This window comes from Odontesthes bonariensis, chromosome 13 (assembly GCF_027942865.1).
Source record: "Odontesthes bonariensis isolate fOdoBon6 chromosome 13, fOdoBon6.hap1, whole genome shotgun sequence".
Classification (NCBI taxonomy): Eukaryota; Metazoa; Chordata; class Actinopteri; order Atheriniformes; family Atherinopsidae; genus Odontesthes; species Odontesthes bonariensis.
Genome location: NC_134518.1, coordinates 877,500 through 898,297, shown reverse-complemented (window position 1 = coordinate 898,297; position 20,798 = coordinate 877,500). Strand labels below are relative to the sequence as shown.

Below are 20,798 nucleotides of genomic sequence, written 5' to 3'. Positions count from 1 at the left end.
CTGTCTCCTGGTGTGCCGGCCTGTCTCCTGGTGTGCCGGCCTGTCTCCTGGTGTGCCGGCCTGTCTCCTGGTGTGCCGGCCTGTCTCCTGGGGTGCCGGCCTGTCTCCTGGTGTGCCAACCTGTCTCCTGGTGTACCAACCTGTCTCCTGGTGTACCGGCCTGTCTCCTGGTATTTCCTCCATGCTCTGGACACTGTGCTCAGACACAGCAAACCTTCTGGCCACAGCTCACATTGATGTGCCATCCTGGATGAGCTGCACTACCTGAGCAGCTTCTGTGGGTTGGAGACACCGCCTCATGCTACCTCTAGGGGTGAGAGCACTGACCAAATGCAAATTGACCAAAACATCAGCCAGAAAGGATGAGACCAGAGAAATGGTCTGTGGTCACCACCTGCAGAACCACTCCTTTATAGGGGTGGTCTTGCTAACTGCCTCTCAGTCCCACCTGTTGTCTGTTCCCTTTGCACAGCAGCAGGTGGAACTGATCCACAGTCAGAGCTGCTTCCTAACTGGAAGGTTGATTTCACAGAAGTGGGATTGACCTGGAGTTACATTGTGTTGTTTAGGTGTTCCCTTTATTTTTTGAGCAGTGTATTTTACCCTCAGTCACCAACGTGGGGTGAAAATCCCCTGAACACGAGCCTGTGTGTTGGAGCGGGACACACATGGCCTCCCATGATGTCGGCGAGCAGCCTGAAGATACCAGCAGCAACAGTGAAAATCAGAGAACCACAAACTCACCCAGCGTTAGTGTTCCGCGGTTAGCATGCAACCCATTTCACTTTGGCTGTACTCTGTGTTTAATGAGGCAGAAAATGCCAAAGACCTGTTCATTACCATGGCGTATTTACATCTGTCTTCCCTCCTGGTTGGTGGCATCTGTTATATTGCAGTCCAAATCTCACTTTCCTGTGCTTTTACTGTGTGGGTTGTGCTGGCCAGGGGAGAAGTTTCGTGAGTGCCTGGACAGCTATCTGAGGATGAACCTGAGCAAAGGCTGCCCGCCCGTCTTCACCACGCTGAAGTCCCTGTACACGCACACGGACAAGGTAAGCAGCCCGATCGTTCAAATGAAATTCCAGAGCCCTTTGTTTGAAAGTCGTTAACTTGTTTTCTCCTAATGCAGGTTACAATAATTGAAGAGTTAGTAGTTGGCTATGAAAGCTGTTTAAAAAGCTGTCGAATGTTTAGTGAAAATGGTAAGTGTTGCTTCAGAGTGCATTTCATTTTCATGGTTCTTTTGCCTTATTTTGGTCACGTATGATTGCAAACGATGACTGTGGGGCTGAGCTCAGTGTGGCCTGTGTGTGCAGATGATGGAAAGGAGGAGCCTCCCACCACCCTCCTGTGGGTTCAGTACTTCCTGGCGCAGCACTTTGACTTCATTGGCCAGGCCAGCCTGGCTCTGGACTACATCAACAGTGCCATTGACAGCACCCCCACGCTTATCGAGCTCTTCCTCATTAAGGCCAAGATCTACAAGGTTTAGTATGAGCTCCAACTTGGCACAGTTTCTGCTTGGTATTGTGTTGTGCTTGCCCCCTTCCAACCTGTTTACTTGACCTGCAGCACACGGGCAACATAAAGGAGGCGGCTCGGTGGATGGACGAGGCTCAGGCGCTCGACACTGCTGACCGCTTCATCAACTCCAAGTGTGCCAAGTACATGCTGAAGGCTGGCCTCGTCAAGGAGGCCGAGGAGATGTGCTCAAAGTTCACCCGGGTGAGAGAGTGTGTGTGTGTGTGTGTGTGTGTGTGCGTGCCTGCGTGCGTGCGTGCGTGCGTGTGTGACACAGAGTGCGGCCGCTGACATAAGGGCTTGGAATCACCTGGGAGGGAGGGAACGCTGTACAGGCCTATGCAACTCGGTGTAGCTGCCGGGGTTCTGATCCAAATAGCTCACTGCCAATGTGGTAGATGGATCATAGATTCCCAGGATTGACAGGAACAGTAAAGCTCCTCTGGCCACCACACACAAGCTGCACTGAAGTCCTTCTGAACTCCAGCTGCTTCTGAAGCACCTTTTTCTGCTCCACTCAGGCAGACTTTATTTCACACCCACTGCACCTTTCTGCTTAGCTGAGTGTAAAGTACACACCTGTGCATGGACAGTAAAGCGTGTGCCCCGGCTCACCTCACCTGACTTGTTTTTAGGAGGGGACGTCTGCAGTGGAGAACCTGAATGAGATGCAGTGCATGTGGTTCCAGACAGAGTGTGCCTTGGCCTACAAGGACATGAACAAATTTGGAGAGGCCCTGAAGAAGTGCCATGAGATCGAGAGGGTGAGTTTACCGTCCACATGTCCATGTTGTGTCCGCTGTCTAGGTTAACCAGATTCAGCTTGAAGGAGGACTTCGGTGTTTTTAAACCTGGACCTTATTTCTGGCATAAAATACCTACATCTACTCACCGATAACAGTTTGGTGAAAGTCTGCGTCCTTCTGAAGATATTTAGATCACTGGAGATCGGCGTATATCCATATAACAGAGAGAACAGGGCAGAGACAGTACAACCTCTGAATAAGGCTTTATCTGTCCTTATTTCACCAATACTTTAAGACCAGTGAATGATATATCAGGAGACTTAAGTCAGGGAGGGCTTCAGGCCCAGATGGAGTCTGTCCAAGGCTTCTGAGGGACTGTGCTGGTCAACTAGCAGTCCCTCTTCAGAGGCTCTTCAATATGAGCATTCAGATGGAAAAAGTCCCGGTGCTGTGGAAAACTTCTTGTCTCATAGCGGTGCCCAAATTAGGGCAACCGGTGGAGCTGAATGACTACAGACCGGTGGCTCTGACATCTCATATCATGAAGACCTTGGAGAGACTTCTTGTTCGTCGCATGAGATTGCAGGTTGCTGAGGCTCTTGACCCCCTCCAGTTTGCCTACCAGAAACACATAGGAGTGGAAGACGCGATTCTGTACATGTTGCATCGGGCATATGCTTATCTGGATGTGCCTGGTTCATATGTGAGAATCATGTTCTTTAACTTCTCCAGTGCCTTCAACACCATACGGCCTCCCATACTGAAAGACAAGCTGCTCGGTATGGGTGTGGCCCCCTCCCTGACATCATGGATTATAGACTATTTGTCTGCCAGACCACAGTATGTCAGGATGGGGAAATGTGTTTCTGGAACACTGGAATGCAGCACTGGGGCTCCGCAGGGTACTGTTTTGGCTCCTTTTCTTTTCACCCTGTACACATCAGACTTCAGGTACAACTCAGAGTCCTGCCACATTCAGAAGTGTTCTGATGATACGGCTGTTGTGGCATGTGTGCGCGGTGGACAGGAGAAGGAGTACAGGGACCTTGTGGAGGCCTTTACTGACTGGAGCAAAAAGAACTGTTTGCTCCTGAACACCACCAAGACCAAAGAGCTGGTGGTGGACTTCAGGAGATCTAAAACTCCATACCAGTCAGTCTGCATTGATGGAGGGGAGATAGAGACTGTTCAGACCTGCAAATACCTGGGGGTGGTGCTGGATAATAAACTGGAGTGGTCTCCCAACATAGACGCAGTGTACAGGAGGGGCCAGAGCCGTCTCTTTTTCCTGAGACGCTCAGGTCCTTCAGTGTCTGCAGTGATATGATGTGCATGTTTTATCACACTATCATTGAGAGTGCACTGTTCAATGCTGCTGTCTGCTGGGGGAGTTGCACTACAGACACAAACTGTAGGCGCCTGGACAAACTGGTGAAAAAGGCTGGTTCTGTTGTAGGCAGAAGGCTGGACCCTCTGTGCTGTGGTGGAGAAACGGAGGAGGAGGAAGTTAGATTCTGTTTTGGAGAATAATAAACATCCTCTCCACAGCATCCTGCAGGACAGAGGAGCAGCTGCAGTGAGAGGCTGCAGGACTGAGAGCTTCAGGAGGTCCTTTGTTCCCACAGCCAGAAGGCTTTTTAACAGGGACTGCTGAGTTCTTCTCAAATTGATTGATTGATTTTTATTTATTTGTTTATTTTGCCATTTAGTAATTTATTATTATTTAGTTGGTAGTAGTATTATTATTGTTGTTTTATTGTTGTTAATTCAATCATTGTAAAAAAATTTTTTTTTTTTTTTTTTTTAAATGTTGAGCTACTTGACTAATTTGAATTTCCCCCATTGGGGGATAAATAAAGTATTTTTCTAATCTATTATATACGCCAATCTCCAGTGAGCTAAATATCTTCAGAAGGACACCAACTTTCACCAAACTGTTATCGGTGAGATGATGAAGGTATTTTATGCCAGAGATAAGGTCCAGGTTTAAAAACACCAAACCTCCCCTTTAAGCTACTTTCCCTGCACCGCATGCACAATAAGTATAAGTGGAATGTATGCTTTGTGTTGACCATGCTGGATACTGAATGCTGGCCTCCTGCCAGCATACTAAATGATGGCAGCCAGTACCAGTACCAGTAAAGAATGTGTCTGCAGCCTTTCCAGCTCTTCCTTTGAACGCTCTTCAGACGTCATCACCTGATTAATGGCAGCATTTCTGCACACAGTGCTGGTTGCTGGTAGCCTTGTGTTGAGCTTCAGAGAAAGCTGGAGGAAAGCTGTGTGATAAAGGGAATGGGCTGTGTAAATCAGACCCTGCTTTCACACTACTTTTCACATTCACTCATCCAGCACACTCTCTTTGTTCTGCTCATTCAGCCCACGTTGCATCGGGAGGCAACTTGGGCTTCAGTGTCTTGCCCAAGGAGAAGCCTGGAGTTGAACCACTGACCTTCGGCAGGCCTATGGTTTTTAAATCCTGATTTTGTGTGTATCACATGGATTTGAGCCTGGTCTTCAGTGAGTCCTCTCCCCTCACTCTGCTCCTCTCTATCAGCATTTTGTTGAGATCACTGACGACCAGTTTGACTTCCACACCTACTGCATGAGGAAGATGACATTACGCTCCTACGTGGACCTGCTGAAGCTGGAGGACGTCCTGCGACAGCATCCATTTTACTACAAAGCTGCTCGATGCGCCATCCAGATCTACCTGGTGCTGCATGACAAACCGCTGACTGATGACAGCAAGGAGAGCCAGGCCGACACCGGTGAGACTTCCATCTTTCTGTTCAGGTCATGATAGAGGCGTAAGGACATCTAATGTGCTGTGGTCCCCAGATGGAGTAATTCCTGCTGTTCTGCCCGAGCTGTTGGGTTGAAAGCTGTGGCCGTTTAAAAATACCACTCTTTTTAAGAAAAATCCACTTCTTTCTTTCTTTTTGCTCTATGTAGAGAATCTGACAGACAAGGAGTTGAAAAAACTGCGCAACAAACAGCGAAGAGCCCAGAAGAAGGCCCAGTTAGAAGAGGAGAAGAAGAATGCAGAGAAGGAGAAGCAGTTAAAGAACCAGAAGAAGAAAAAGGAGGATGATGACGAGGAAATAGGAGGACCGAAAGAGGAGCTAATACCAGAGAAATTAGCTAAGGTAGGCTTGAGTTTGCCTGTTGGCTCAGCATGACACTGTATGAACACAGCTGCTCAGAGGAGTTGTGAGTAAGCCCTGAGTCATTAAAGCATGTGTTCAACTCTTCTCTTACCAGCCAGAGAATCCTTTGGAAGAGGCCGTCAAGTTCCTGATTCCGCTTAAGAACCTGGTGCGAAACAAGATTGAGACTCACCTCCTGGCCTTTGAGATCTACTTCAGGAAAGGTCGGATCCAACTGCCACTTTGTGTTTCTACACATTTCAGAGCGCATATATGCTTCAGCCAACGCAGGGAAGGGAAATCTTTCATCTCACGGTCCTCTTTGTACAACCCTGTGCATTAGGTTCACTTTATTCAACTAAAACTCAACCCTGTGCATTTGGTTCACTTTATTCAACTAAAACTCAACCCTGTGCATTTGGTTCACTTTATTCAACTAAAACTCAACCCTGTGCATTAGGTTCACTTTATTCAACTAAAACTCAACCCTGTGCATTAGGTTCACTTCATTCAACTAAAACTCAACCCTGTGCATTAGGTTCACTTTATTCAACTAAAACTCAACCCTGTGCATTAGGTTCACTTTATTCAACTAAAACTCAACCCTGTGCATTTGGTTCACTTTATTCAACTAAAACTCAACCCTGTGCATTAGGTTCACTTCATTCAACTAAAACTCAACCCTGTGCATTAGGTTCACTTTATTCAACTAAAACTCAACCCTGTGCATTAGGTTCACTTTATTCAACTAAAACTCAACCCTGTGCATTAGGTTCACTTTATTCAACTAAAACTCAACCCTGTGCATTTGGTTCACTTCATTCAACTGAAACTCAACCCTGTGCATTAGGTTCACTTTATTCAACTAAAACTCAACCCTGTGCATTAGGTTCACTTTATTCAACTAAAACTCAACCCTGTGCATTTGGTTCACTTCATTCAACTGAAACTCAACCCTGTGCATTTGGTTCACTTTATTCAACTAAAACTCAACCCTGTGCATTAGGTTCACTTTATTCAACTAAAACTCAACCCTGTGCATTAGGTTCACTTTATTCAACTAAAACTCAACCCTGTGCATTAGGTTCACTTTATTCAACTAAAACTCAACCCTGTGCATTTGGTTCACTTCATTCAACTAAAACTCAACCCTGTGCATTAGGTTCACTTTATTCAACTAAAACTCAACCCTGTGCATTAGGTTCACTTTATTCAACTAAAACTCAACCCTGTGCATTAGGTTCACTTTATTCAACTAAAACTCAACCCTGTGCATTAGGTTCACTTTATTCAACTAAAACTCAACCCTGTGCATTAGGTTCACTTTATTCAACTAAAACTCAACCCTGTGCATTTGGTTCACTTTATTCAACTAAAACTCAACCCTGTGCATTAGGTTCACTTTATTCAACTAAAACTCAACCCTGTGCATTTGGTTCACTTCATTCAACTAAAACTCAACCCTGTGCATTAGGTTCACTTTATTCAACTAAAACTCAACCCTGTGCATTAGGTTCACTTTATTCAACTAAAACTCAACCCTGTGCATTAGGTTCACTTCATTCAACTAAAACTCAACCCTGTGCATTTGGTTCACTTCATTCAACTAAAACTCAACCCTGTGCATTAGGTTCACTTCATTCAACTAAAACTCAACCCTGTGCATTTGGTTCACTTCATTCAACTAAAACTCAACCCTGTGCATTAGGTTCACTTTATTCAACTAAAACTCAACCCTGTGCATTAGGTTCACTTTATTCAACTAAAACTCAACCCTGTGCATTAGGTTCACTTTATTCAACTAAAACTCAACCCTGTGCATTAGGTTCACTTCATTCAACTAAAACTCAACCCTGTGCATTTGGTTCACTTTATTCAACTAAAACTCAACCCTGTGCATTAGGTTCACTTTATTCAACTAAAACTCAACCCTGTGCATTAGGTTCACTTTATTCAACTAAAACTCAACCCTGTGCATTAGGTTCACTTCATTCAACTAAAACTCAACCCTGTGCATTAGGTTCACTTTATTCAACTAAAACTCAACCCTGTGCATTAGGTTCACTTTATTCAACTAAAACTCAACCCTGTGCATTTGGTTCACTTTATTCAACTAAAACTCAACCCTGTGCATTTGGTTCACTTTATTCAACTAAAACTCAACCCTGTGCATTTGGTTCACTTTATTCAACTAAAACTCAACCCTGTGCATTAAGTTCACTTTATTCAACTAAAACTCAACCCTGTGCTGCAGCTCAAACTGTAGTTCTTTAACTTTACTCTTTCTCTGTCCATTGGTACGTACACTGAGGGATTAGTGAAGATGCTGGTCTGGTTGGTGTGGAATTAACACCAGCACATTTCTCTGTGTTTGGCATAAAACACACGACAGTAACGTGGCCATATGGGGTAGTTGGGATCAAACCTTTTCCATTTTTAGCTCTTGGTTTTGTGACAATCCTGAAAAAGTTCACAGCAACAACAAACCAATACAAATGAGAGAGTTTTCTCACCAGTCTTCATGTGACCACAAGAATGAGCCCAGTGGTCCCAGGGTCCATCTTCTCTGCCTCAGCTGGTTGACTTTCAGTTTTCTGGGGACTCTTCTTATGTTTGAACATTTAAATCTATTTTCCATCATCTTTAAATGAATGTCACAGCTCTGATCCACGCACTCATTAAAAAATAATTTTTATCTCTTTTTTTTTTTTTTTTTTTTCCCTTGTCCTGTCCAGCATGGCAGCAGAATTGTAATCTGAATACCATTTATGCTAAACACATTTGCTATGCCAAGGGAAGCTTTATGAATGTAAAGCTCCCCTTGACGCCCATCAACTCCTCATTTTTATTTATTTATTTTTGTTACAATACTTAACACGTGATAGTGCCGAACCAGGCTGGGGGACAGAGAGAGCGGGAGAGCGAAGAATGGAAAAAAAGAACAGAAACATGAAGAGACAAACATAAAAAACAATGAAAAATCCGATAACCAGCTGCTACACCTGTAAAAACAAAACTGAAGACGATTCACGGCTTTTGTGGGGAATCCAGCCTTAGAAGCACCAGGAAGCAGACAAGCAGAGAACAAACACACAAACAAAAAAACAAACAAAAAACACAAGTAGCAGCAATCTCATATAATACACAGGTGACCTTAAACCACAGGACAACACAACAACTGCTTAGTGAGCATAGTGAGCATGCTACTGGGCTAATGAGTGTGTGTGTGTGTGTGTGTGTGTGTGAACATGCAATACACATAGATGGTCCCACATAATAACCATGCTTAAATATCAGTGTATAGTGTCACAACCCGCCCCCCCCCGCCCCCCCCCCCCCCGAGCAATCAGAAGCAGGCCGAGAGGGCCCCCAGACCAACGCCACCAACAGCCCCCAAGGAGCACAGAACCCGGGAAGCCCACCATAGGGACAACCACGCATCCCCCCAAAAGACAGCAGAGGAAGCCCCCGGACAGAGCCCCCACAAGCATCGGGCAGAGGCCCCCCGGCGACCAGAGGCAGCAGCCTACCAGTCCCGCCAGGCCCCCGCCACCCAGACATGGGCTGCGCGCCGGAACCGGCCCCCGCGAGCCCGAGTGCCACCAAAACCCCCCGGCAGGGGCCCCGCCCAACACCCAGGAGGGCCAGGACCCCCATAAATCATATAAGAGAAAAAAATAATAATAATAAATAAATAAATACATACATACATACATACATAAAGAAAGGGAAAAAAAAACACATCCACAAACACTCGCACAGCACACGCATCCATCCCCCACCTCCGCTGGAGTGTGGCGCAGCGGGCACATCCGGGGGCCAGCAACCCCCCAGCCACCACAGACCCCGAACCAGCAGGACAACTCCTCCTCCTGTTCTCTCCCCCCCCCCCCGCCCCAGGCAGCAACCAGGCAACAGGGGTGCGGGAAGACCCCTCCCCTCCCCCCTCTGGCTCTTTGATATTTTCTAATACAGTGGAAACCGCTTATAGTGGTCACTGATATAGTAATCAACCGCTTATATAGATCAAAAGGCTTGGGACGGAATCATTTCTATACAAATGCTGTTTAAATAATTCGTTTATAGTGATCAAGAAATCCGCTTATAATGTTCATTTTTGGCCATTTTATGAATGTAAACATGTGCAAACATAATTTTAAAACTACGTGTAGCTATTTTATTTTTTACTCCCTTGATTCCTTTCTGGACGTCTGCTTCTGCCTCGCTAGCCAACGTAACGAGTTGACACCGGGCAGCAAGCGCGCGAATCATGGCTGGAAAAAGGAAGTCATGGAGGAGCATGTGTCCGAGGATGGGTGCTGGAGAGCGGATTGAATGCGCGTGTGACCGCTGGAAGCTCCAGGCTGGTTCTTGTAAGATGGGAGGCCGGTGTTCATTCGATTTCTCCTACTTGTCGAGAATTGCTACTTTGTGGTTTTGCGCATGAGCCAAGCCGATTTTCTAAGTTTCGTTTTCACACCAAGTAGCACAAATCGACAGAACACCGGCACGGAGGAGCATAGATCCGAGCAGGGGTGCTGAAAGGCGGATTGAATTCAAACTTTATTTTCTGACTTGTAAGAAAAAAAATGCACCGGCGGCACAGCAGAGAATAAGTAACGTACTGTATTTGAGTTAGCCTACAGTATGTCTGCGTACTGCGCAGTACTGTAATTAAATTTGCATGATAATAAAATTCAGTAAATGCTGAAGCTATCCGTTTTATTTAACTTTTCTCATTGAAAAACGATACAAATGGCATTTAGATGATATTCTCCATAAAAAATAAGTGAAATGCCTGTACTGTAATACAACTTCGGTTTTAGTAATCAACCACTTATAGTGTTCAAATTGGCTCTGGACCAACGTGATCACTATAAGCGGTTTCCACTGTAGTGAGCATTTAAAATTGAGGGGCAGGCAACCTTGTGGAACGGGGAGCGCGGCCCTCCGGGCAGCCTACATACCCAAAGAGCCCCGCCCACCAGATACCACTCAGTGCTATCGCCGCCCTCAAACCCTACGTGTGTGAATGTGTGCTGTGTACAGGAGCCAGAAGGGAGCGGGGTATGGGGATCTAGAAGACCGGGGGAGAGAGGCTCCCCCGGAGAGGGCAGCCAAGAAATGGCTGCAATAGGCACCCCTGTTTCCTGGGATCTGCCACAGAGCAGGAGGGCTCGATGTTCACCAGGTCCGGGGCCCGCAGCGTATTCAGGGAGCCACTTGGCAACCCGAAGGCACCCACCCGCCCCACCCCAGACGGCCCCTACAAATAAAATAAAGAAAAGAACAAAACAAAACAAACAAAACAGAACACAACACACAAACCACACAATCACTCCAGTCATAACAGCCCGGGCCTGAGACCCACCATCACCCAGGCCCACCCAAGCCGCCCCCAACAGGGGAGAAGCACCGCCACACCCCACCCTAACAAAGAACAGCCTGCAGGCACATCAGAGACCCCAGAGCAACCAGCCCGACACCAGGACCCGCACCAACCCACCTTCACGGCGGCGTGCCCAGGGCAACCAGACCCCCCCGGGCACAGGCAGGGCACCCCCCGGGGCGCAAGGCAGCGCCCAGACACCAGGACCCAGGCCCAGCACTTCACCCCACTTTTTATCTCTTAACAGACGTAGCATAATATGAAATGACCTTGATCCTCCCCAACTTTAAAGCCATAATGTGTAATATTTCACGTTGTCTATTAACAAATTTGAGTCTTATCATTCACAAGTATTAACTCAATCGTTATTAATTACCTCCATCACAAAAGTGCAGTGTTCTTATATTCTTTATATTCAGCATGCGAATGTACATAACAGTGTTACACCCCAATGAATGTCTCCATGTCGCTCCGCCATTTTAAAACTGCGGGATTTGTAGAAGGACATGTCATCAGCTTTGCCCTTTCCGAGTCATTCATTGTCCGTGAAATATTACACATTATAGCTTTAACCCATCATGGTTTCAGTGTTCACATGAACAACACAGGAAAGTTCCTCACTTCCAGCATAATATTTCCATTTGACCTTCCTTCCTCAGAGAAATACCTGCTGATGCTGCAGTCAGTGAAGAGGGCTGTAGCCATAGAGCCCTCCAACCCGTGGCTGCACCAGTGTTTAGTGCGCTTCTTCAAAGGAGGCCAGTAGAATCCACTTTAAGCTGATATTAAGAATATTATCTGCATGTGCCCAACGTTTGTTGAAAAGTAGACTGACGGCTGTTGGGTTGTTTCTCCTTTGCAGTGAGTGAGAGTGCAGACTTGGCAGAGGCGGTGAGGACGGTGCTGAAGCATGAGATCTCCAGGCTGTTTGGAGAGAGCAACCCTCTGAGCTTCAACAAGAACTACCTGAGCCAACACTCCAGCTCCATCCCACACCGACTGGCTGGTATGCAACACACACGCGAGCCATCATTCAGTCGGCAGAATGGCTAACTTTAAGTTTTAAAGCTGCTTTTGCTGCTCTGTGTAGGGTTACACAAAATAGATCCTTTTTTACCTCCTTCATAGCAAAAAAGACAAAAAATCATGTCCACATGAAACACACACACAGTGTGACTGGCAGCTCGGCAGCTTAGCCACAGAAATGTCCTGAACATACAGAAATTTACTTGCTTTTCTTCAGAGAAAACCACCTTGTTCTCAAAGTTGTGCCACCAAGTCGAGGTCCAACCGGGTCTGGCGACATTGGCATCAGCTTCTCTGTTCCTCAATGTGGTTGGTGCATTTTTTAAGTAAAAAGTTCTGTTGGCTCCAACCTGCCACTGCCATGTAAAGGAATGGAAATCCACACACACTCTGATGTTTAACCAAGAAGAGCTTTGCATTCATAAAGCTTCCCTTGGCATAGATAATGTGTTTGGCATAAACGGAATTCAGATTACAATTCTGCTGCCATAATGCTGGACAGGACAAGGGTAAAACATTTTTTTTTAAAATAAATGAAAAATGGCCCACAATCTGACACTGCAAGCCAAGTCCCCGGGCGTCCCAGTCGGTCTGTGAAAATGTTAACCCTGGAAGGTGTTTTCCAACATGTTTGGTGTCAGTGCCCCAAACGTTCTTTTATGTGGATGATTGATGAAAACTGATCATCAAATATCCATGTTCTTGTGCTTTGGTGAGAGTACGAAGTCAACAGGGCAACAAAAACCGCATCACTTAGAATGATGTTAGTTTTAAATGAGCAGGCAGACCAGTTAGACCTTTCCCCTTTAAAATCTGCAACCTCTGTTTTGTGGCATAGAAAGGAGAAAACAAAGGCCATTTCCCCTTTCTTTCTGACCTGAGTGTGAACCATGGCAGCGACACAGTGAATTCTCCTGGTTTTAAAGCTGAGGAATACGCTTTGCTCTGTGCTGGATGCAAAGAATGGATTTGTTTACTTCCCTTATCCTTTTTTTGTTGACAAAATTTAGTTCAGTTTATTTCTATAGCGCCAAATGTCATCTCAAAGTACTTCAATGATTCAGTAACTTCAAGCCAATTATGTCCCATTCATTATAATACAATCATGATCCAATTCATCAAATAGCCCATGTTTTAGCAGCACTGAGTGCATCTGATGCAGTCTTATGGAGAGCTCTTGGTAAGATGCAGGTGTGTAATTGCCAACATCATTTCTACATTTGCCTTGTTGGACAGCTGAGTTTGTGTCCACGGTGCAGCTTGTAATGGCTGCGTCTCTCTTGTGCTCCCAGCTGCTAAGATGATGGCTTATTTGGAGCCTTCCTCTGATAAAATGGCCTGTGAGATAGCGACAGCTTTGGATGAGTCGCTGTCTGGGAGAAGCATCCAGGTATGATGAATTATTAGCAACTCCACTTTGAGGCGTCACATACCTTTCTTTACTTGAGCGAATGTTCCTCGTGCCTCGGACACACTGTCTATGTGTTTTTGTGTGCTGCAGATCTGTACTGAGGTGCTGGAGGCTTTGCGTGATGGGCAGCTTGGCGAGGGTCAGCAGAAGGCGGCCGAGGCTTACCGGGCTGCCAGCCATAAGGTCTACCCCTACTGCCTGGCTTTTATGCCTCCTGGGTACCAGGACAACAGTACCATCATCAGCGCCAACGGTGACCTGTCGGCAGGGGAGCACGATGACATGGCAAACGAAATATGAGCTCAAAATGAGAGGGAGGAAGAGGAGAAGGTGCCAGCACGCTGCCAGACGCCTTAGTCCACCGACGGAGCCAAATCCCCAACGCCCGCCCGCCTGCCCTGCCCTCTCCAGTTCCTGGGCTATGGCTGCTGTGAGTCGCCCCCACATTGCACTGATCTGGAAGGACTGAGAACCACAGGAGCGACAGGAAAAGGAACTGGCACATGGAAGAAGACAATGCCCACTTAACTTTTTTTAAACAATAGAAGCGGACTGTGTCCACAGTTTTTGTGCAACTGAAAAGTACATGTAGAGGATGGGGAGAAGAAGGGATTGTGGGAGGAGTGGACATTGGCTGGCTAAGATGGCTTCTGTAAACACAGTCTAGGCTTTCTAGAACTCCTGTGTTTTCACGCCATGTCCTTCTTGTAGGTGCATCTGCTTCTCACGTTTTTAAAAGTAATTTATATATTACAAACTGACAAATGGAATAATAAAACAATGTTTGCAAAACCAAATGGTACCATTGTGGTAGTGGTGGTGATATTAATGTAAAAAAGGAGACCTTTTCAGGGAAGTGTGGCGAGCAGCTGCCCACTTCCTGCGGCCACATGAGGCCCTGGCGTGACCCGGAGGAGGAGAAGACGAAGAAGAAGAAGGAGGGACACTGAGGACGGGACTGAGCAGCTGCTGTTTGACTGCTCGCTGTTCCCTCCAGTTGTCTTCACCTCGATGCGAGTGTGGAATCTACGGAAAATATTTGTCTGCAGTGTTTTCAGCCTTCTACCCTCAGTTTTGAGACAATGAGGCAGATGTAACATTTCTTCACATACTGTAATTACACTGTAACGCAACTGCAGTCAAACATCTCTCAACCCAACCTAAGAGAATAAACACGAAATGAGACAGTGTCCAGTAAACTACTACAAAAAATGTCTTGAAGGCCGTCAAACAACCGTCGTGCTTCATGGAAGGAAAAATCTTTGGTCTTCATTCAGCTGGCACTTTGTAACATTTCTGTATAGATTAGTAAAGTAGATGAACTGGGTATTCGCTGTATAGCAACACAGTAGCTTGTCTCAAATGCAAGAAATTCCAAAAGATAACTTTGGACGACAAAGGAAAGTTTAGTAAATTTACTAAAACTGAACTACTGAATATTCCATTCCCAGAAGCACTCAGACCCTTCACCCTTTGGAAAGATCAGCTTACACAACAGAATAATCGGCTTGTTGCAAACCTTTAATTTCTTCAACAAATTATCCAGATTGAAAATGTTCTTTTGCCTTCCTGAGTCGGGTCAGAACATGAACTAACGGATCAGGTTTATACAGTGTGGACCAGAAGAATGAAGATGCCCACTGTAGTTACTGTAGGTTATTTCCAAACGCCCCTCCAGCCTGATCCCTACAGTTTGGCTCTCGGCTCTCCGTCTGTCTCCAGAAGCTCCTCTTGTCCAGAGTTCTGGGAGCTGAGAAAGGTGTGGTCCTGGTTTAAGTAGGAGGTGATGAACTCCGGGAAGTGTCTCTTTAGGACCACCTCTAGGAATATTTCTGCTGCTGTGTGGAACCTCCGTTTAGCCCTGAGGACGACACATAGGGGGCATGATCACCTGAACCACAGAGAATAATATCCTGAGGCAGACCTGGGAATCATTGGGATTTCAGCAGATTCAGAATGATTCTCAGTGGGATTCTGTAGGGGGCCAGCTACATTGAAATAGGTCACTTTTCACTTGAATAACTGACTTTTCTTATTATTGTTATTTCATTCTAATCAATAGTTCCAGTTTTGCAGATAAGAGGATCGGACACATTTCAGTTTGATTGTTTTAAGAAGGTGGTGGTTGGCACCGTCACCTCGCAGCAAAGTGAGGGCATGTTCTCCCCGTGTATGCATGGGTTCTCTCCAGGTACTCCAGCTAAAAAAAATGCATGTCAGATTGATTGGTAACTCTAAATCACAGGTGTCCAAGTGATCCAGGAAAGGGCCGGTGTGGCTGCAGGTTTTTGTTCCAACCCTGCAGCAGCACAGCTGACTTGTTTCATTCAATCAACTGAACTGTCTGCACTGAAGGTCTTAACCAGTTCAGTTGATTGAATGAAACAAATCAGCTATGCTGCTGCAGGGTTGGAACAAAAACCTGCAGCCATACCGGCCCTTTCCCGGATCACTTTGACACCCCTGCTCTAAATGGATGTTTGTCTTGTGTGGCCCTGTGATTGGTGTACCCCACCTCTCGTCCAATGACAGCTGGATCAAGCTCCACCCCCCTGCGACCCTGGGTTGGATTAAGCGGGTATGGAAAATGGATGTTCTAAGAACTGAAATGTGTTACTCCTGGTTGGATATGAGCAGCTCTCCATCAGTGTGGTGCAGAGCGGGTCCTCAGCTCTCTGATTTTATTGTTCTGGGTTCTTTAGTTAACGTTGATGAAACTTTCTAACAGCCTGTGCTGTTTGCCCAGTTAGAGCAGTTCATTTGAGCTGATCGGACAGTTGTCAATCAACAACGTTAGGGGACAGCCACCCTTGTCTCACTGAGCGCTGCAAATTTTTCTCCCATTTATTAAACCTTATTGCCTTTCAATAACAGGGCTGGCTATAAGTTTGGACATGGCTATTCATTTTGACTGGGTAGGGGTGAAATAAGTCAGGTATGTCAGTGTGTGTTTTAACTTTTGGAGGGACTGTGAACTCCTTGATTCAGCCAGAATAAGTAATATTTGTCTTGTGTACCATTCTGCTTTTTGCTATATTTGACTGCTAAGTAGGCTTGCTGCTGGTTTAGTTTCACTGTGTGATAGCAGCCCCCATTGAAACTAGTTTCAGCCAAGAGTGGCCAATCTGTGGGAGGGGTCTGCACTCCTGCAGACAATCAGCAGTTAGTAGCCCCTTTCACACTGATACCTTAGCGGGTCCAAATTGCCACTTCAACCCGCGTCGAGCAATGTGAAAGCTTGGCGTGTTGGTGACCCGTGCCGCCTGAAGCCGAGTTCAGGGGGCGTGGCCTAGTGGCAGAGCATCACACCAAACACATAAAATGCTGGGCGTGTACAATGACGTAGGCACAAGCCATGCGTCAGAGGTAGGGTTAAATACACCTTGAGGACTCGTTTTTGCAATTGTATATGCAGCTCATGGAGATGTTACTTTACGGGGTGTGGATGGTCACAACGTGGGATGCCGCCGAAGAACATATGCGGAGAATACAAGAGCACTATAATGTCCAAGTTGAGGAAATCCATCGACAATTTGAAGCAGAAGAACGCGAACCTCATGGCCTTTAGTTTGTTGGTCACCTGCGTCTTGCTGCGTGGGAAACCGCGCTCTCCCATCTTTCTCGCCAGCCCTTCCAGCAGAGGTCCATCTTTCACCGTCCCCGACATGTGGCGGTAAATAACGTCCTCTGCTCGGAGGCTGAGGAGCTCGCGGACCTCCTTGTCTCCCCAGTTGGCCATCTTCAAAAATGTCTCGAACTTGAAGTAAAACTTGTCCTCACCTGTCGCTGTTGTTCTGAATCAGCTGTCCATTCTGTCTTTTAAACTCCTCACGTCACGCCACACCCACGTCTATCCCGCGTCGATTGCTTTCACATCAAACTCGGCTTGGCAAAAAGACTAGGGTCCGACGCGGGTCGAATGTCGAGTTGACACGCCAGCCCGGGTCGTCAGTGTGAAGGGAACAGCCGACACGCTAAATTCGCGAATTAAACGCGGGTTCTTCCTCAGTGTGAAAGGGGCTAGTGAATCAGTACAAAGCAACTCCTGTTGTTGGAAGCGTCAGTCTCCAAACGAAGGCTGTCGTACAAAGGCACTTGACTTTTTCAAGTCCGACTTCCTCAAGGACGATCTTCGTCTGGACGGTCCCTGTAAGTGTAAAGGACCATTTTTCAAGAAACCATGTGCTTCATCCCCGTTCTTTCCTCTCGGTCTTGGCGACCACGCAGATACAGGGTCAGACCCAGAGGCCAGGACCCCACTAACCTCATCCACCCTTCTCTCACTACTCATGTTGAGCAAGTGGTGGCAGGGGGGCTGTGGAACTGCCAGTCTGCTGTGCAGAAGGCTGAGTTTATCTAAGGTTATGCATCCATGCTCTTCCTTAACTTTCTTGCTCTTACAGAGACCTGGATCACCCCAGAAAACACTGCCACGCCCGCAGCTCTGTCTGATGTGTACTCTTTCTCTCACACTCCCAGAGCTGCGAGGCGGGGCGGTGGTACTGGCCTGCTCATTTCCAAGGACTGGAAATCCTCTCTTTGTTCTTTCTGCCAGTTCTCTCCCTCCCCCTTTGAATATCATGCTGTCCCTGTCTCTCACCCAGTCAAGCTCACCATCGCTGTAGTTTATCGCCCACCAGGCCCTGCTGGGGACTTCCTGGAGGAGCTGGACACTCTGGTCTCTCACTTCCCTGATGATGGCTCCGGCCTCATCCTTCTCGGTTTTTTCAACATCCAGAGGACATCACCTGTTTTGTTCTAGCTTCTTACACACTTATTTGTTTTCTAAATTGTCTTCCCATTTGTCTCGGTACCCAACTTACCGCACTTACTCTAGCACGAGTTCTGCTCTTAGCTGTTTGGTTTTGGAAGGAAATGCACTTATGATTTCTTGTGACCTGAAGTTCTTTTGCCTACCGATGTGGAACACACTGATTGTAAGTTGCTTTGGATAAAAGCGTCTGCAAAATGACCGTAATGTAATGTATGTCTGCTTACATAACAGAGTGACAGCGAGCACAGAGCTCCATCATGAGCTCCTTGGTGAGGTCAATCACCAGCCGCCTGCTCACCACCCTGCTGTCGTCCTCCAGCTGAGTCTGATGACGGATCCACTGCCACACCTGACAAAGACACGCAGCCAGTAATATTGGTGAGGAAATACTCCCAGCTTCTCAATTACCATCTACAAAAATATGTCAAAGCAGTTTTAATATCTGTAGAAACACTCCCTCAGACTCAGCAGTTCAGTACTCTGTGGGCGAGTCGGTCTACTTTGCATGTGTTTAAAAGGAAAAGAAAGAGTAAAACATGTTTCCGAGCAAGTGATATCAATCAGCATTTCTACTTCAGAGGAAAGTTGAAACTGAAATGTCCATGAATTAAAAACAATCTTTGGATCTGTCAGTCCACTTTTACTCTAATGGCGAGTTTAATCAGCCTTTGTGAGTCATGTTACCCTCAGCATGAGTTTCAGGAATTTTTGCTTTTCAAAGTCAGCAAGGGACTCCAGTTTCAGTCAGGATTCAGAGTGCATCATAGCACAGAAACTGCACTGCTGAAAGTTCCCAATGATCTCCTCTTAGCCTCTGATAGCGGACTTGTGTCTGTGCTTGTCCTGTTGGATCTCAGTGCTGCATTTGATACGGTCGATCACAGTATCTTATTACACAGACTTGGACATGTTATTGGGATTAAAGGAACTGCATTAGGCTGGCTTAATGGTCCGTGTATATAACAGTCAACCGATTTTCATTTTGATATTGAAAAAACAAAATCAGGAAACAAGCCGTTGTTTCAATAATAGAGTGACCTAGAGAGGCATAACTGGGAGGAATAACCTCCCGGATCTGAACTCAAACAATGTATTGTTTTCCATCCATCCATCCATCCATCATCTTCCGCTGGTCCGGGGATTGGGTCGCGGGGGCAGCAGCTTGAGCAAAGAGACCCAGACGTCCCTGTCCCCGGCCACTTCCTCCAGCTCTTCTGGGGGGACCCCGAGGCGTTCCCAGGCCAGCCGAGAAACATAGTCTCTCCAACGTGTCCTGGGTCTTCCCCGGGGCCTCCTCCCAGTGGGACGGGCCCGGAACACCTCACCGGGGAGGCGTCCAGGAGGCATTCTCACTAGATGCCCGAGCCACCTCATCTGACTCCTCTCGATGCGGAGGAGCAGCGGTTCTACTCCGAGCCCCTCCCGGATGACCGAGCTTCTCACCCTATCTCTAAGGGAGAGCCCAGACACCCTGCGGAGGAAACTCATTTCGGCCGCTTGTATTCGCGATCTCGTTCTTTCGGTCACTACCCACAGCTCGTGACCATAGGTGAGGGTAGGAACATAGATTGACCGGTAAATCGAGAGCTTCGCCTTCTGGCTCAGCTCCTTCTTCACCACGACGGGCCGGTGCAGAGCCCGCATCACTGCAGACGCCGCACCGATCCGCCTGTCAATCTCCTGCTCCATTCGTCCCTCACTCGTGAACAAGACCCCGAGATACTTGAACTCCTCCACTTGGGGAAGGATCTCATCTCATGTATTGTTTTTGGACTTACAAACATTACAAACACCATGTTCGAGCATAAGATGGTGCATAAGTATACCTGGTACCAGGCCACCTTAGGCCAAAGGTTGATGATCGACTTTTTAGCCATGTCATCAGACCTGCGGCCGAATCTCGTTAGGGCATTTAAAAAGGTTCCTGGCAGTACAGCGCTAGGGGTGGTTGAGATTTGCCTTGGGATGCTAAAGCTCTGTAGCCTGGCTGACGCGTCCACAATCTCGATGAGATGGTGGTCTGGGAACTAGGTGTGCATTTTCTCGTATTTGAGGCGTGGTTTACGAATGCCTAGAGCCGTTTATTGGGCGCTACGAATGTCTATCAAATGACGTCAGGTTCTTCCCATGCTGCTTTGCGCGCGATTCATATCCAATTGTATCACTTATACCAGATGACGACAGAAATTCGACGAGGAAGAAGAAAAAAATGTAAAATAAAAGCAAACTTGCGCTCTAAGCTACTTAAATTAACAACAAAGTAGGCCTATATGCTATGTTCTTCATGATTTTTTATGCTGTAGAGTTGTGAATTTATTTTGATAATGGAGAAATTGAGCAGCCTTGCTTTATTGTCTATAGTAGTAGATCAACCCTCATCTTACTTTGAAGCTCCCAGCTCCCAGAAGTGATGTCGACGCAGCTTTAGCAGCAGAGAAGCTATTAGGCTTTTGTTGATAATAATAAACTCCTGGACTATGTACAAACTTCCAAATGCATCGTTTTGTGAGTACAGACCATATTTGTACTACTGTAGAAGTTTGGTGTCATGGCATGTGATTTTAGTGTGGTAATTTTGGAGATACTGCCAGGATCCATTAGCGCTTGTACTAAGCTATTCGGGATAACTCAGTAACTCAGCTGATGTTCAGCCAATATCGGAAAAACTTCGGGTGGGCTACTTGCCTGGATGTCACGGTTCAAATGACCCCAGGGTGAATCTACTCCGAAACACTTTCTAAGGATGCATCGAACGGTAACGTTGTGTCCGCTGCCATGTTGG

The 20,798-nt window shown here is 46.6% G+C and overlaps 2 protein-coding genes across 2 annotated transcripts in view; one reads left to right on the top strand and one right to left on the bottom strand.

The window, feature by feature from the left end:
* The window catches only part of LOC142397434 (N-alpha-acetyltransferase 15, NatA auxiliary subunit-like), a 39,063-nt gene extending 25,024 nt beyond the window's left edge, over positions 1-14,039 (top strand). The window contains exons 9-20 of the mRNA XM_075480783.1: positions 946-1,052; positions 1,130-1,202; positions 1,317-1,486; positions 1,573-1,725; positions 2,157-2,285; positions 4,825-5,038; positions 5,223-5,416; positions 5,532-5,640; positions 11,465-11,563; positions 11,668-11,811; positions 13,124-13,221; positions 13,333-14,039. Coding sequence (XP_075336898.1) covers positions 946-1,052; positions 1,130-1,202; positions 1,317-1,486; positions 1,573-1,725; positions 2,157-2,285; positions 4,825-5,038; positions 5,223-5,416; positions 5,532-5,640; positions 11,465-11,563; positions 11,668-11,811; positions 13,124-13,221; positions 13,333-13,542 — 1,700 coding nt within the window. The 3' untranslated portion in view covers positions 13,543-14,039. The remainder of the gene's footprint in view (positions 1-945; positions 1,053-1,129; positions 1,203-1,316; positions 1,487-1,572; positions 1,726-2,156; positions 2,286-4,824; positions 5,039-5,222; positions 5,417-5,531; positions 5,641-11,464; positions 11,564-11,667; positions 11,812-13,123; positions 13,222-13,332) is intronic.
* Positions 14,040-14,792: 753 nt separating this feature from the next.
* ugl (ureidoglycolate lyase) overlaps positions 14,793-20,798 on the bottom strand; it is a 46,696-nt gene continuing 40,690 nt past the window's right edge. Inside the window, exons 13-14 of the mRNA XM_075480449.1 lie at positions 18,241-18,365; positions 14,793-15,103 (exon numbers count right to left, since the gene is read on the bottom strand). Of these exons, the coding sequence (XP_075336564.1) occupies positions 14,929-15,103; positions 18,241-18,365 (300 nt within the window). The 3' untranslated portion in view covers positions 14,793-14,928. The remainder of the gene's footprint in view (positions 15,104-18,240; positions 18,366-20,798) is intronic.